The sequence below is a fragment of the Corvus hawaiiensis genome, chromosome 2 (assembly GCF_020740725.1).
Source record: "Corvus hawaiiensis isolate bCorHaw1 chromosome 2, bCorHaw1.pri.cur, whole genome shotgun sequence".
NCBI lineage: Eukaryota > Metazoa > Chordata > Aves > Passeriformes > Corvidae > Corvus > Corvus hawaiiensis.
In genome coordinates, this window is record NC_063214.1 from 11189365 (window position 1) to 11207208 (window position 17844).

The 17844-nt window shown below is 39.6% G+C and overlaps 1 protein-coding gene across 6 annotated transcripts in view; it reads right to left on the reverse strand.

Annotated features, from left to right (window-relative positions):
* Positions 1–209: 209 nt before the first annotated feature.
* The window catches only part of NRIP1 (nuclear receptor interacting protein 1), a 95922-nt gene continuing 78287 nt past the window's right edge, over positions 210–17844 (reverse strand). For all 6 annotated transcript variants that reach the window (XM_048293739.1, XM_048293740.1, XM_048293737.1 and 3 more), the window contains one exon: positions 210–9051. In XM_048293739.1, the coding sequence (XP_048149696.1) occupies positions 5206–8694 (3489 nt within the window). In that variant the 5' untranslated portion in view covers positions 8695–9051 and the 3' untranslated portion in view covers positions 210–5205. The remainder of the gene's footprint in view (positions 9052–17844) is intronic.

Sequence of the window (17844 nt, forward strand, 5' to 3'; positions counted from 1 at the left end):
AAGCTGTTAATCTGATTTAGATTGTTTCATTTCCAGCTCCACAACTCTCAGTTTCCAGTCAGTAGCCTTGCTGAAGGCTATGTGTACCTAAGCTCCTTGAGGTACTTTTGTTGTCAGAAATTTGTATCAACAGCACTGATGCAAAGAGCCCACTAACATTCCAAGAATGGAAAGTACACATGAAATAAAGCAGATTTAAAAACCATCAAGACAATGCATTTTTCTCATTTATTCAAATCTTCTGCAGGAAGTAAACACTGAAAGATTTAAAAAAACTTCACACTGCAGTATGTACAGTTTTGTGACATCACATGAGGAAATTAATTTCTAATAAAAAAATGAGACCAGTTAAATTACTGAAGACACATCACAATAAAATTGGTCGTGGTAAAATCCCGAATTCTTATGTATGGCAATGAGAATCAATACTCCTTTGTTTTACAGGGATGGAATAGTCCTGGTACAATATTTCAATTATGCAAAATGGAGTCCTGAACTTACATGATTTATTATAGTTGTATGAGCACTTCATGTTTTAAAAGTAGGTTTGCATTTTTTTTTTCCAGACCCTTTTGATTTGAAGCACATTCTTTCACAAAGCTAAAATACCACAGCAGAAGTCATGTCCAGAAGTGGAATACTGTTGTGTTTTGAACTGACCTGACTTGTTAAGACATTTTTTTTTTTTTTGCCAACGCACAGATGCACAGGGTCCCCCATGCACTTTTCATGCAGCAGGTAATCACAACTTTAAATAAAAGAATTTTTCTATACATTCTTCCAGACTTGCAACTGTATACATACATGCAAAAATTTTTAAACCTATGTGATCATATTTACACTTATACATGGAATATACATAACAAAAAAGATTAAAAGGTTTTTTTTCCTTTGCATTAGAACAATACAAAATATGTATTTTTCATTAAGGAAACCACTATTTACATCACCTTTTAAAAACCAATTTCAACATATTATAGGCGTAACAAGTCAACATATTTACATTATATATAAATATATATATAATATATACTTACCAGTTTACTCCTCTGTAAGATGTGGCAGAGAACAAACTGGTAATATCATGTCACTGACGTCAATGAGAGCTGTAATACTTTCACCAACATTTAACAGGGAAAATTTAAACCACTCATTTCTATCCTTTAAAAACATTTGTAAATTAAAAATTTAAAAACATCACTAAGAGTAAATGGCTAAGAAAAGTGAAAGTTATGGCTGAATTCCCTTTTGATCTCATATAAACTTCTCAAACTGAGCTGCCCAGCTATGTGGAATCAGTAGAGAAGCCCTCCAGCTCTCCACCTTTGATTCTGCGGTCATGCTTAACCCACCATCATTTCCTCAAGCTTTGGCAGAGGAGACACTAGAAACGTGGATATCTGAGTCCCAGACACTTCCCTCTGGAAAGAAAAGGCATATCTGCGTGGCAATTCCAAGTCAATCCCCAAATCCAGCTGGCTTGGGCACTCCACCAAGTGCTGGGGACGCCCCCTTGAGCAAGGCACCGGGCACTCCACAACCCAACTGCTTCAGACCCAGCCCTTCCCAGCTAAGTGGGGCTAAAGTTAATTCAGGTTTAACTTCCCAGGGTCTGCAACTGCAGCTCTAAGCGTGGTGTGGAGACAATTCCCTAACTCACTTCCTCACTGCTCTGAGAGCTGGAGGCAGCTTTCCCCCAGCAGTCTCAGCTGGCTGTAACTGGGGCGTGTTCTCCCCTCCCCCCTGCTCCTTTGATGGTGGGATCACACACCAGCACCCATGGATCCTGCACCACTCTGCCCATACAGCTGCTGCTGCCAAGATCTGCCAAGACCCCATTTTGCTTCAAATCTATAGTCTAAAAGGCCTAGAGGAGACAGGAGTTGCTGAGAGTACTGAGTGCTACTCAAGAAATGACCCTGGTTTGCAATCCATCTATGGGGGTTGGTGGAAATCAGGGACTTTAGAGTTGCTTGGGAAAATGTAGCCAGCCCTACCAGTCTCTCCTGGGGCAACAAACCCAGCTCCTCTTCTCTGATGGAAAAGTCTCCAAGGCAAAAACCAGGAACTCCTTCTTACTCACCCATGCTACAAGACAAAAAGTAACTCGAGAGCCTTTGGTCCTAAGGTGTACATGCTGTAAATGTGGATGGGGTAGATTCAAAGAAGACCTCTCTTTCCTAGGGAGAGGGTAACACCAGTGATTATAATAACCACTGGAGAATTTCGTATAGGAGGAGGCTGCTGCCCTCTTAGCAGCTGACTGAGCAGTCCCTTGGCATGTCCTGCCCTCTCTCAAGGGCCTCGGTGTTGTTACCTGCTGTTTGAGATTGCAATGTCTGCAAGAGATAAGATTCTTCCATGAACACCATGTCCTGAACTTAAATTCTTGTATATTAGAGTTTACTGACGTCTGTGAGAATGGCAATACCCTTTCATTAACATCAACTAAAAAGAAAGCTAAATCCTTAACTGGTCAAACTGTTAACATTTTAACTTAACTGTTTTATAAAACTTCCAAAACTAAATGTTCAAAAGTATATATTATAACAATAGACTACCCTAGAATAAATACAAAGGTCAGCACATTGCTCGATCTCAATATTATTTTTTGTTAGGGTCAGAATCTCTTCCCCACTCTTCATCTCAACTTAACTTTGAAGAAGTTTTTTCAACCAGATAATTCCACATCCTCTCACGCTGCATTTTTCTGTGGAGCCCTTCAAGCAAATTATAGCCCTGTATTTAGTCTGGGGACCATCTATTATTCTATATTGTATATATTTCCTACCTATATACACATTGTTTCAAGAAAAATAATCAATTAAGACTTTAAAAGACATTTAATGGATGGAACAAATACCATCTTTTTAATATTTCTGCTGGGTTGACTCATATAAAAAGAATTCAGTTCCACCGTCAATCCAAAATATACTTTATCTCATTAATGATTATTCTATGAGACATCTGAATTGTCATTGGGCCACTTATAAATGCAATATTAAAGACAAACAAAATTTTATTTTTATATTATACTTCAGACAATGACATTTAAAATGATATTAGAATTTGTGTGAAGGTTTTAAAATATAAATCTTCTTTGTACAGCCCATTAATATATTATGCTTCACTGAAATAACATAAAAATATATCTTTAAATTGCTCTGTTATTTCTCATAAAAACCAGGGGGAATGTTTTTTATCGGATACTGCCAAATATTTGTGTTCCCTAAAAGAAGGTATCCCCCGGAGGGAGGCAAAACAGAATAGTGGTGCATTTTCCAGCTGTCAGACAGGAGAAGTCCCTCTCAGTAGGAACTGCACTGGGAAGAGGAGGAACTGATCTCAGGCTGGGGACAGGGGAAAGAGGGGGACAACAGCTTGCTCTATCTCAGCAAGCCAGAAGTCTGGGAAAAGGATCTCTGAAACTAAACCAGACAGGAAAAGAGCAAAATGCCCCGTCACTCATCTCTGCTATGCAGACATGAGATGGACAGAAACAGCAGTTTTGTCATGTCATCGGCTTGCAATGGTGAAAACAGACAAAATTAAACCCAAGTGTAGCTTCCATTATTTGTGCAAGCCAACTGCTTAGGTGCTTGCTCATGGCAGAGAGGATTATCAGTGAAATCAAGAAGCCACAGAGAACTTTTAGGGGAGTAAAAAGTTCAGCAGAACTTCTGCTTGCCAATAATTCATATAATTTAGAGGAACTGGATTTTGTCCTCTTCCTCCCAACAGAGAAATAAGGGCTGCAAATGGAGTTAACACTGACAGTGCTAACGGGAAAGCAGAGCCACATGGCTCTTCCCCAGCCAGCAATTCTTTTAAGGTGTCTCAGCTTTGACTGCAATTTTCAGTTCCTCCCATCTCAGGCTGATATTGCCAGATGTGACAAATCACAGCACAGGTGGGGATTGAGGAAAAGGGCAGAGAAGGATTTCTCAGACATATCCCACTATCCATTACAGAACATGACAAAACCACAGTTTTATCCTCAGTGCTATCTGGAAAATTATTCTAAAGCCAGATTTTCTGCAGTGAAAGGGGAGTGCATTAAACCATGCATCGGCTGTTCAGAGAGTAATAAATATTGGCAGATTATAGATTCTTTTCCCTGGTTGTAGGAAGAGGCCAACACATTTTTCATTAAAATCCTATTCCATCTTTGAGTGAAAGTCTGATGTGCTGCTTTAGTACAGTTGGTATTCTTCCACAGGGAAGCAGGATGGTGCTGAACAGACAATTCCACTCATCCCCCTCACAAGCTTTCCAGCATCTCCTCACTGAATACATATACTAAGCCTTATCCATCACACTACTCCAAGAGGCATTTTGGCTTTCCCCTTTTAGGCAGGGAAGCAACAGGAATGTGCCGACAAAAGGACTCATGCAGTACTTGCATGGCCTATGAAAATCTGCCTTTTTTATAAAAACCTAGAAAAAACCCTTAATCGTAACTAGTAACTCATAACTATGGCTAAGAATTCTGAGGAAGGCATTTGTCAAGAGCAGGGCAAGGAAGAAAAATAGATTTTACACCACTATTCTGGCAGGACCACAAACAAGATTTAAAAATAACAATACAAATTTTGGAAGCACTAAAAAATACATTTCAGTGCACTTCAATTATTAACACTGATGCAGGTTTTCCAATATGACAAGATAATACCTTGGATGGACTGCTCCATTTCTTAAAAGTTATTCTTAAAATTTCACAAAACATATTAAAACATTCAAAAAAAAAAAAAAAAGTATACTGTCTCTATGCTCAGGCTTCAAAAAAAGAAGGATTATTTTACAGGGAGGGAGGAAACGCAGCATTACCACCACCTAGGCTGTACGCTTACACGTTATGTTATACCAAAAGCTTGCAGATCCAAATAAGACTCTGATCAAAGAGTACTCATAACTTAATCTGATACATACAGAAACTTCTTGTACAAATTACAACCCTTCTATTTTCCTTGTGACAATCTACTGTAAAGCAAATTTTATCTACATGTATTTTAAATAACATCAACAGAAAAATAAAAAGTTTATCAAATGAAAACATGTTTCAATTAGACCATGCTTTTTTTCTTAAAATCATGCTCAATTTATACAGTAGTCAAGTTCATACTCATTTTTCTTTTTTCTTTTTTTTTTTTTTTTTTAACAAAGATTCAAAACCACTGATTGTAAACTCACTGAGGAGGCTGCAGTTTATTCTGGCTCTTTTTTGATTGTTCGCACTTTTTCCAGAAGTCCATGCACTTCTCCATTCATACCACCATGCTGATGAGAGGTGTTACTCCCCATATGGCTGTTGTAAGGGCTTCTTAAGTTACTAAAAGGAGTTTTAAGCTCTGCGTCAGACGTCAATTCCTCTTTGATTGTAACATGAGTTGAACTCTCAGTAAATGAAGGTTCATTCCAAATTTCTTTGTCATGTGCTTCTTGGCTGCTGACAGGGTTGCCGCCTTTCTGTAGCATGTAGTACAATATTGGATTGGTTTTGGTCAGTCTTGGAGAGTCTTTCTCATAATCATTCTTGTCCATGCCTGTGATCACCCATCTGATGGGCCCTTTCTCACTGGGCATGGAACACATGCTAAACTGGTCAGGCTCGAGTCTGGACACTGTACTCCCCAAATGTTCAGGGAAGGGGGAGCTGGCAGGACTTTTTACTGCTACAGGATACTGAAATGTTCTGTGATCTACACAATTGTTCTGTTGCACAGGGCTTCCCATCAATGATCTTACAGAAGAAATGGTGAATTCAGGTTTATTCATTGTTGCACTGGTTTTGTTTCCTTTTTTCTTGCCCTCTGTTAGTATGTTATTCCTATGCTGTGACAGATCTCTCTCACAGTTTTCTGAGAGAAGCAGCTGTTTCAACACATTAAAGCCTTTACTATCTCTAGACCAACTCCTATTTTCAGTTTCACTATTTGAACCATGACTTACAGCATATTTAAATTCAGCATCACTTCTGCTGAATTTCAGTTCTTGCTGGTTAAGCAAAGGCCCATACAGTGCCTCAGTAGGAGAAGCGTGATTGTTTGCAGCATCAGACACATTACTTTTCATCTTTTTTAATGGGCTTTCCAAAGGCTCAGCATGAAGCTTCCTCTTCTTCGGTACCGTGCAAAGACTCTTGGATTCAAGGTGTGTCAGCTCGTTGTTTCGGTGACTCCTGTCCAGCTCATCTGCAGGGTAATTGTCTTGATTCTGTCTCAGCAACCTACTTAGCAGGCCATTTTTGGAAAAGGAGAAATCTTGAGGTGAAAGAGGCTCAGTTTTCAACTCCTCGGATGCAGGAGAAGCAGCTGTGTTTCTCTGCAGTGAATGAACAAACCCTTGGAATTTGTTACCCTTGCATTCTCTTACTTGTTGTGCATTTGAATTATAAGGAACATTTGATTCTTCAGATGGTTCAGTTTTTATTTTCACCGTCAATATTTGCTCATTCAAAGCCTTGTCTGTCTGTTCTTGAGAACTTTCATCTCTTAAAAGCATCCTCTCTTTCTTTTCACTTTTACCTTTACTGGGAGTTCCCAGAAGCAGCTGAAGGACAGTGCGCCTTTCAAGGAGATTTTCTATTTCCGAACCTGGAAGTCCTTGTTCAGTGGGTGCAGGCTGACAACTGAATATTTTGTTATTTTCTTCATGCATACTCAATTTATTCGTAAGCAGAGGGCTGTTCAATCTATCAATCAAGCCCACAGGTTTATCCATGTTCCCTGCCAGCAGCTGTTTGCTAGCTCTTTGTTCCTCACTCGACATGGAAGTCTGCATGCCACACTGAGCCAGGTTCTGCAGCAGCTTGCTGGCACTGAATGCCGAGGAGTTCTGGGGACTGTCGGTCCTGCTCAGCTTAGCTCCTTGAATTTCTTTGCTTTTGGACAGGTCTATCAAGTGTTTAGATGCGGGATTCATCAGTCTGTCCGGCTGGATGCTGCAGGCATAGGGTGGTGAGCTCCGCTTGACAGCCAGGGACTGGTGTGAGAGATTTATAGGAGAGTCTGCTTTTGCAGAAGCCAGCAAAGGTGGAGTGCTTAATGGAGTCATTCGGTTGGCACTGGGACTGTCAGTAACAGGAGTCCTTTTCCCAGTCTGTACAGTGAATTTTGCCACATCAGCTGTACTGTGTGGTCCCTGAGGGTCATTACTCTTGTCTACCTGTTCTTCACTCTTATGCCCGAGTAACAGCTGAAGTAGTGTTACTTTCTGGTGGGGATTCAGCTTAGAAGCTTTCGGAGTGTCTTTCTCTTCCTTGTTCTCTGGACAGGAAACTTTTGGATCCCAGTTATGAAGCAAGGACTGAGTCAGGTTATCCAGTGATGCAGGTGGACCTACATCTGGTTTATCTGTCCTCTGTTTAAAGGATAGGTCTATAGGAAGACAGTTAGAATGGGAGCTTTCATCATCACTGCTGTCTTCTGTAAAACTGGGATTGTTGTCTGAATACTCATCAACAGTTGTTGGTGTGCTGCTGTCTTCAAAAAGGCTGGCTCTCTCACTCTGCTCACGCCCTTTCAAGTGCTTGGTGGTATTCTGGCTTTTCAGCAAATGTAAGAGCAAACTGTTGCTGGGAGACGTTTTCAGGTTACTCCTTTCCACAGTACTTTTGTATCCCATGGTTTTGGGAGGCGAATGCATGATTCCCACTGAACTCTGAAATGGTGCCATGTTGCCTTTGCTAGTGACTGTTTTAGGGGATGATCCTGCTTGACCATTGAGATGGCTTGTCATTCCTTTTGCCAAACCGAATTGGCCTATGTCCTTCTGAGCACTTTCTTGTAATCTGGCCATTGCTGCAAGTCTCTCGCTTGCAATCTGATTGGCATTTTGTGCTTTTAAAGCATGTTCCCTGGAGTACTGCTGCAAGTGGGCTTCACTGGAAAGGAGCAAGGCCAGCTGGCTGCATGCTACGCTGGGCTTGGGCGAAGCAGCAGGACTGGATCGTTTCTCTACCATGCTTGCAACAGCTTGTAATCTTGCAGCACATGACAGGGGCTCGTTCATCACCTTAGGGCTGCTCTGCACCGCATGAGGAGATTCTATAAACCTCTCTTTGGGCAGGTTTTTAGTTATGTCAGGCAGGCTGTTGTCCAGCTTCTGATCTTTTGCTTTGCTCTTCTTCAGCAGAGTCTTCAGGTGACTGGATGCAACACCATAGCACCTTAAATCTTTCTCCACTTGTAAAGAATCATGGCTAAGGGAATACCCTTGCTCCTTAAGACTCTGTCTAATCTGCTGTGACAGAGCAACACTCTGCAGCCTAGAGCTGAACGACTGAAGCAAAGAGGCAAGTAATGTGCTATCCTGTTTGCCTTTAGGCACATTTTCAACCATGCCAGCCAACAAAGCTTCCTTTTTTCCATCTAAATCCACAATGGAATCAGACAACCGCCTTCTCTTTGCTGCATTCCAGTCTTCTGAAGACTGCAACAGTCTTGCTTTTTTGAGGTGCAGCATACCAGATCCCCGATATGTACTTGTGTTAAGAACTGGACCATTACTTTGACAGCTGGGAAATAGATTTCCTGAAATCTTAAAGTTTTGATCCTCCCCACTATGCCCAGTGGACTTTTTGTCAACTGCAGTACCTGAGCCTCCTGCTGCTTGATGCATTAGTAATCCCTCTAGGTAAGTTAGAACAACAGAATCCTGGTGCATCTCAGAGCCAAGCTCTTCTCCATGAGTCATGTTCAATAAAAGTTTCCAAAAGGCTCTGGTTCTGTTCACTTCAAAGACTAGTTTCGCTGAATCAAGATGCAGAGTTAATAACAGGTAGATGTCTATAGTGTTTTCTTACAGACTTTCAGAAACAATAGAAAATGTATTATCCTAGGCAGGCTTCTCCCAGTGTACACTGTTTGGTGAGCCAGGTTTCCAATCATAGCAATCAGCTGATATCTAGGATATTTATGGACAACGTCTAGGAGGAGCACTCAAAACATGGTTCCACAGAAACAAAGTTCCATTAAGTATTTGCCACCTTCTTTCTTCAGGAGACCAGCTTGCTTTTCTTCCTTTTCCATTTCCACCAAGCTCATAAAATTCCTAAGTCAGAAACACAAAAGACAGAAAGAGGATATTTAGGATAAGATATAATTGCATAAGACTTTTTTTCCTTAAAAAAAAAAAATCAATCCAAACCCAACTCCCCACACATTGTCTTAGGCAGAAATTCAGGATCCGTAAACAACAAACACATTCCAGAAGAAACAAAAAATCAAATAAGGACAAAACACATCGTAACCAATTTAAAGAATTTAATGAAAACAATTCTGAGACAAAGTCTTATATAAAAATTAAGCTTGCTTCTCATAAGCACAGCTACTACAAGCCTTCACTGAATTTCGCTATTCTGCAGCTAAAAATAAGGACTAGCAAACCTGAAAGGAAAATCTTGAATCACTCTAAACACAGTTTTTTAAAAATTCCATTGAATTTTACTTCACAGTTGTATGAACTTTTCTTCTGTAAATGTAAATACACAGGACACGCAGGCTACCACTCTAAAATAGAACTAACAGGAAAAGGCAGGCCTAAAATCAATGTTTAGTTTCATGTTGAGTATGTTTTCAAATAACAGAATAGGCAGCATCATATATACGAGTACATTTTTGTTTGGCAGGGGGATGATATTGCTGAAAGTAGAAACCAAGTCGTTAGTGCTGCCCAGGACTATGCACTAATGCAAAGTCCAGTATGGTAACACAACAGGGGTGAAATCTGTTCTTCTTGCAGCATCCAACAACCACAAGTCATTAGAACAATCATGTGATAAGAGTGGTGAAAAGGTTGCTTATGCTCCTGATGCAATATAAATCCTGGCATCAAAACCCTCCCTTTCCTGGAGGATTTTCACCTTTATGTTCTATCTGTACATGAAATATATGATGGCAAAACTAAACCAAACCAGTTCTTCCCTGAAGTCTTGTTATTCTTCAAGAGTGAGTAGTATCTCTACTAAATACTCCCTTGGATGGGGCAATGTGGTATAAAAAGCTGTTTTAAAATGCACAGCAATGGTGCTTGTGCTGGATGCGTCTCTTCAGTTTCACTTACAGGGCTGGGCTGGGTCAATGGGCAGCACAAGCAGTTCAGTCACCACAGCTCAATAATGAGATCATCACACCACACATGCCTCCTCCTTCACTCATTCAATACTGAACTGGCATAAATATTCAACATGAGCAAAGGTAAGTGTCCTTCTGCATACTGAACTCTGCAATTTGCTTTCACTAGCTAAAACTCCATTGAAAACTTGTATTTACAAGTTTAAAAGGGATGTACACAGATGAAATCCTTGCCTCCTCCTAAAGTGAATGAATATTTTATGATTGATTTCCCAGAAGCTAGCTTTTAATTCAAAACCTACAGGCAACTAGAAGTCAGAAAAGAATCAGATCTTAAAAAAGTAAAGAATAAGAACTACTAAATAGCTGTCATGTTAACAGTCCTAATCTCCCAGGGCAAAGATTCCCTTATTAGGTTTTAAGTAATCTAGAAAAACTCTAAAAATGGAGCTATCTTTAAAAAAACCGCCCAAAACAAACCCAAACAAAAAAATCTAACCAGCAATGCCTTGTATTGTAAATGTGTACACCCATGCATTTAAATATCAAATGCAAAGGTGTTAGCTATTATTAAGGTCTCAGTACTTCTCTCAGAAATTCATGCCCACATTAACCAGTATTTACACAATTACTGGTAGAAGACACAGTATTCCTTCAAACATGAAACAATTTAGATGTGGATTCATCTAACTGAAAACTACTGATATCTTACTGTTCCTTCAAAAACCTCTGTACCTCTGGGTGGGCTTTTGCAGAGTTTCAACCCAAAACCAGAATAAAAATCACAAATAACAAATCCTTTAAAAATAAAATCAAGATTTCAAATGAAAACATCAAACATCCAGCAACAGTAACAGCAATACAATTAGACTAATTTCCTCAAAGATTTGGGAATGCACTTTATCTGGAGAATATATTTTTCCAGCTTCCAAAAGTAAACTGTTTGTCTGCAACCAAATGTTCATGTTTCAAAAGGAAATGAAGCTGACAGTGTGCTGTTACTAAAAAAGAAGCAAGTAGCACTTGATATGCTCTGTACCACATTTAAGATAATAAAATTGAAATTTTGTCAGGATTTCTGACTATCTGAGAAAAGCAAGGCTTGCAGGTCACCTTTAAGATAGAGTCCCAAACAAGTGCACCATTAAGCCAATATTCAGTACAACTTTACTCATTACACCTTTGGGTAATTCAAAAAAGACCACACAAATCCCTCGGGTACTTAAAAAGCCTCTTGTAGGAGATGACACTTGTAGCCAGTACAGTTTACATACAATAACCATTTCCAGAAGTGTTTTGCCCCCTTTTTCATTTTTTAAATTTTGTTTTAGTTACCCAGTGCTAGGGAAATACTGATAAACTTAATGAAATTGGGTTGCTGCAAAGAGGTTTCTTTAAAGAGAATGAAATCTGGAAAGCACTTAACACATAAGAACAGGACATCAGCAATCCTTTTAAAAAGCCTCTTCTGATCTAGTGAAGCAAGAGGTATTACAGTGTTAAAATCTCACATGATAATGTCCGTCTGAAGTGTAGTCACGCCAAATCCAAACCAGCTTTGGAAATAAACGTTCAGCAGGACACTGAGGCAACCATTCAGCAACTTTTAAAAAGTACATATAAACTGTACAAAAGAACTTCACTTCCCAGGACCCAGTGAAATGTTAATTTTTTTTTTAATTAAATATTTAAGAAATTACTGGAGCAGTGGTAATGAAAAAGAAAAGAAAGTTAACGAAAAAGGCAGAAGAAAGAGAAAGGAGAAATCATATAGCAACAGATCTCTTTTATTTCCCAGTAAGGGCTGAAGCAACTGCTAAGATCTATGAATCTCTAGACCTAAATATTATATTTAATTACTGTGACAAAACAAATTGATAAGTTGATGTGCTTTCCTGACCACAACTACTCTAAATGCACGATTTTTTTGTAACTTCCACTATCTTCTCCCAGACTTCTGTATCCTGAGAAATAAACAACCCAACTGTTTTGCAGAACGTCCAGGAGCGCCCACTGATTACAGCTCATTAAGTCATGTTTTACCTAGACAAAACTAAAGCAGCAGCAAAATCCACAGCACAAATGCTGTGACGTGGTGAGACACTCCCCAAGTGAAGCACACCATGAGAAATCAGTCCTACAGCCTTTTAAAATGTGCCTAGGGAGAAACTGTAGGCACAATAGGGAAGATAAGGGAATATTAAAATGTTCACTGAACTGTATACATCCAGAATATTAATTCCACTTTTGCACTTGTTGAAGTTTTTCTTTGTTTGCAAACTACAAATATATTTATCCACCAATAGCAACAAACTTTAAGATCCTTTGCCTACCATAAAATATTACTGCTGCAAAAGATAATGAAATCTGAGAACACAGGTTCTAGTATGTTAAAGCACAACAACAGAACCAATGGCTTTTTGCTCCTGAATATTTGTTTTTGATTTTTAAGGAATTCTTTGAATGAATGAAAACTTCACCTGCAAAACCTAACTGGAGACTCCAAACAAACAGCAGACTTGTAGTTCACCCAATAGATATGCAGTTCCTGCTATTTAAGAAATTATAGACAGTTCCCAATTTAACTAGCAAAATTACATCCATATTGTATTTTTCCAATATCCCAGACTAGTATTTCTAGTTAAATCCTTTTGCTAAATGGAACAGAGAGCCACAGTGAATTAACAACACTAGACTAGCATTATTTGAGTAGGAGGGTTACATAATCTATTGAATAACTCAAAAAACTTGGTATTATTAAGGTGTCTTCTTCTGCACTCTTAATTCAAGATCACTGGAAAAAAACCTTACAGAAACCATTAAGGTAATCATTTAGGAAACTGGCAATGGCTAGCAGATTGCCCACATGAACATTCATTAGAAGAGAGATTACCCAAACTCATGCACATGGTTAGAATCATTAATAGAAGTTGAGATTAGTATTTATTCACACAGATAAAACATTTTTATTAACTGCATTTCAGAGTTTTTTCATGACGATTAAACTCCTGTATCAATTTTATGCTCCATTTTTAAGTTGAGATGAATCAAAACATGCATTTGTAAAGCTAAAATCAAACTGGTCTGTGAAATAAAAATCTCCAGTTATTTAATAAATTTGGTGTTCTAATGCTTAACTACTACTGGAAGAGCCAGAAAAATTCTCCCACTAGCTTCACTGCCTTCCCATTCTCATATTCCCAAGTGTAAAGGCTCCAGCCCACCACATCAACCAACAGCTCAGACTGTCGTTTTAATTCTTACAGATTTGAGGAATGCAGTACAGTGATTACAGTGGCAGCTTGGGATCCAGGGGTCCAATTACTCACTGTGCTGCAGACAGGCTGTCTGACTTCTGGTTTTACTTCTCTGTACCCTGTTTTCCCAGATAGAGCAATAATAGATGGAAACTTCAGAAAGATAATTGAGGATAAATATATTAAAGGCTGTGTGTTGCTCAGCAGCTCCAGCACCAGCACTGAAAAAGTACCTAAAACACAGGATTTTAAGTGATTCCCCATTATTTATGCCTGCCTGCAGTAAAATGCTGAAGAGCACAATGAAATCAGGATCTCAAAAAAAATTCCTAGATGCACTGGAAATTGCAGCAGAATCTTGCAGTGAACTAAGAATGAGTGGGGGTAGTGAGACTTGCTGTCCCAGAACTATTTTGCTATTAAGCTCAATTTGCACACCTTTGATTTCAGCAGGAAGGATGTTTTCAGAGCAGTGGTAAAAGCACTTCAGTGTTTAGTTGGCTCTTTTTGCAAAGGTTCTGAGCAGTGAAACAGCCCTGATCAACAACCCTGACACCAAATGCACAGAGCTGCACAAACGAGCAGGTACTTCAATGGTACTTAAGCACGTGCTTTAAGAGAATCAAGTATTTGAGCGCTTTGCTTTCCAAAATCCATGCTTTGTGTCAGAAATCTGTTGAGATGAATGGAGCAGCTGAGACCTCTTCACAGTTTTGATACAGGCAGCCAAGACATTTTGAAGGTTCCCTTTGCAAATGTAATTTAAAAAAGGCAAAAGTAAAAAGAAAAAAACAAAAAGCAAAAATGATCAGATGGGGGAGAAAAACTCAGCAATAAGTCGGTGAATTACCCATGGCTGCACTCAAAAGAACTTGGGAATCCAGAAGCCTTTTTTTACAACTAATTCAATTTAAATAAAATAAATCAGGCTCCTCTCCTACAACTGTAGGGTATCGGTCTGAGAAAGAAAAAATAAGCTTCTTCCCAGGAGCTTGGCACATTACTCACTCCTCGTAGGCCTGCTGACTGACTCCAAAAGACATTTTAAACATGGGATAGCCTATCCCTTTTAGACAGCTCAGTCAGGAGAGGGCTCAGGAGGAATCGTGTTGCAGCAGCAGCAGGAGCTCCTGCTGCTACCAGGAATTCTGAAGGGGGCTCCAGAGACTCCAACCCCACCAGAGCTGGCATTCCCCATCCTGAGTTGGGGCTGTTCCCTCCAGGCTGGCAAGGAGCACACGGCAGCATCGCTCTCTCTGCGAAATACCCCCTCAGATAATGCAGGATTAGCGACAGCCACGGCTCCACGGCCAAATTCTGCACAAGCACACAAATGGAAAAGCCTTTTCCCCCGTGATTTTTTAAGCTGTGTGCTGCCAGACCCAGCCCCGACCTGACCTTAAGTTTTAAACAACAGAGAGGTGTTGTTTTCTACAGTGTGGGGATGGGGCAGCAGTGGGAGGGGGTGTGTAGAAAGGAACAGACCCAAACCGCCCTGATCAAAACCTTTTGATTATTTTAGCAGTTTCAATAATAGGATTTTGAAGAATACTATAGCAAACCAATTCCATAACAGATGATGAAACAGCTCAAAGAGATGCAAAATTTACCGTTTTACAAAAGCGCACAAGCCCCACATACCTGAGAAGCCTGTAAGTCACACAAAATTGACAGGAATGCAGAACCAAGAGCACAGCAGGCACGAGACACAGTTTTTCCTCTGAGAATAAGACCTGACAGACCACTGGACTGAAATGTTAGCCAACCAACAACTGAGTGGAGAAGAAAAAAATCCCAAGTGTTCTCGTGGTAGAGACTATTTACTTCAGCTTTTAAAAGACCACTAAAATGTAAATGCAGATTACTGTTCTTGTTAACAGTAGCACCAGAGGCACATAAGAAAGGGGAGGCTGTTCCTAAACATTCCATTTGGGGTGTGGAAAGGGGGATTCGGTCACCTCAAGTGTCCCTCCACTCCTCAGATTTCACATGGGATTCACCAGTCCGGGAATCTGTGACTCACTCAGACCACAGAATACCACAACGAGGAGCTTTGGGATGGTACGTAATATATCAAGGGGGAACACAACATTTCTACTGTGTGCTGAAATGAGGTGTGGAAATGTCAGGGACATTTCCATATCCACGCAGAGGGCTGCTCGGGGAGGCAGCGAGGCGAGGCTGCGCACTCTGCCAGGAGGGGGAAAGAAAGTGAAAATAAGGAAAAAAAAAGCCGTAACAAAAAACCAAATCAACCAACCAAAACCCTACCCGAGAAATAAAAAAATCCCTCATCCAACATCACCCCAAATCCAATGAAACCCCAAAAGAGCACATGGGAAGGGGAAAATGGGGAGCAGACAATTGCCATGAAAGCTGAGTTTGTGAAAGCCTTAGTAGCAGCTCTCCAAGGTTTATAAGTACACTTAAGCACCATATACAGCTTAATCCAAATCTGGCCTGCACATCAAAACCTCCTGCTGGAAAGTTCTGCAAAGTTCAGAGACGAAACACATGTGGCCATTTTTCATGCTGTGACACTCTTCAAACAATAGCTCAGCCTACCTTAAATAAGTATTTCTTATTTTAACAAGTAAAAGAACAGAGCATCACAGAAATAATCACTCCTAGATGCAGAAAATCCCATGCTGTTCATATAACCATGATTCACCTGGTGTTCCATAGAAATTTCAGTCAATTCCTTACCCAGGCTCATGCACATATATTTCTGCTTACAAATACTACTGGAGGAATATTTATATTTTGTTCTCTAATAGTACTGTAAAGGACATCTTTGAGTTCATTTCTTGATCATGATCTGCTAACACTCAAGGCATGAACTTAGAAACACACTCTCTGCCAAGTCTTTGCTAATTGTAAGGAATGAGGAAGAACAGACATTCAGCTTACAACCACCACCTGTGAAGGAATCAAGTATTTGACATCTAAACCTGTCCCGTCAGTCACTGCTCAATGGTCTTCTGCTACTGAGGAAAAAAAAGGCAGAAACTAAAAGATACTGCAGCGAAGTTACAACCCCACCCCACATCCATTAAGGGCAAGGATCCAGAAACAGCATGTATCACTAAATCTCAACTAACCTGGGTAAGGGTGTTGATCCAAGCTCAGACATACAGTGAGCAGAAAGTTTTCGGTTAATTCAGTCTTCTTATTCAAGAGACCAAGAGCAAAAACCACACAGAAATCTATACAAAGACTTGTTTTCAGAATAGAGGAGTAGATAATATGCAACAGAATGGACAGATCTTCCAATCTTTGGTAAACCACTTGCCTACAAATAAGCAATTAAAAGGAAACTCAACCAGATTTTCATTCCCTCTGACACCTACAAAACCAAATCACTGATTATGCATTTAACTCTACGTCAACTCCCCAAGAATGAAACTTGATTAATATACAGTGAAGAAATCAATGTCCTCTCCTGGGCAATCATGCTTCTGAGTTATGATCAATGCATGCAGATAATGCATTTCCACACAACTCTGACCTTCTGCTTGTTGGAGGGATCTAAAGATACAGGCATTTATTGATAGCAGTGCACTAAAGCTGTGTATTTCTTGGAATAACTGTATGTTAGGTGGTTTGGCATACTTTAAATCGTTTTATGTTATTTTAACCAAGCACTGGTTTCAGATGTCAAAGTGCAACAAAGGACTAAAGAGTAATGCCCAGTATTTTACTGACAGTAATGGCTGTGTTTCACTTGGGACCAGGCATCTCACGGTTATGAATGAAAGCCACTTTGTAGACTTCCCAACAGAACAGGCTTCAGCTAACTGAACACAAACACACAGTAATTCCAGGCAAAGTGAAATACAGGATCACAGTCACATAGCATCCAACTGTATGTAAAAGCCCCATAAATCCATGTTAGAAGCCCAGATGATTTGTGGTTTGGGTTTGTTTTGTTGTGTTTTTTTTGTTTTGGTTTTTTTTTTTTTTTTTTTTGTGGAAAGGACACTACAGCTTCTGTTGTAATAAGAGATTTCAGCTTATTGTTGTTGATGTTTCCAAAGGTTGTTGTGGACATAGAGAAGGCTCATATAACTACATTTAAGTGGGAAAGGAAAAATCCACATTAACAAGATGGTCTCTACTAGCTCAATTCAAATAAAAAATTACAATTTTTTTCCTCTCCAGAACAGCAATAAAACCAAGTGAAATTCAAGATAAAACATAAGAATCAACTTCAGTGAAACCTTGAGAGAAGCTCATAACATCCTATAAAGACAAAAGGACAGAGTCCTTACCTTATCACTATGCCAGAGTTAATCTAAAAACATTCACAACGTAAATCCCTAAGTAAAATACTGAAAGGACTTTAAGTCATATAGATGAATACAGAGATGATCATCTGACCCTCACACATAAAGAACAGGACTGCAACCCACTCCTAGCTACGAGTCAAATCGGAACAATTAAAATACCAACTTAACTCAAAACCAGAGAAAGAGGTATTTACTGCCACAAAGGCGTGGTAAAAGCAATGGATA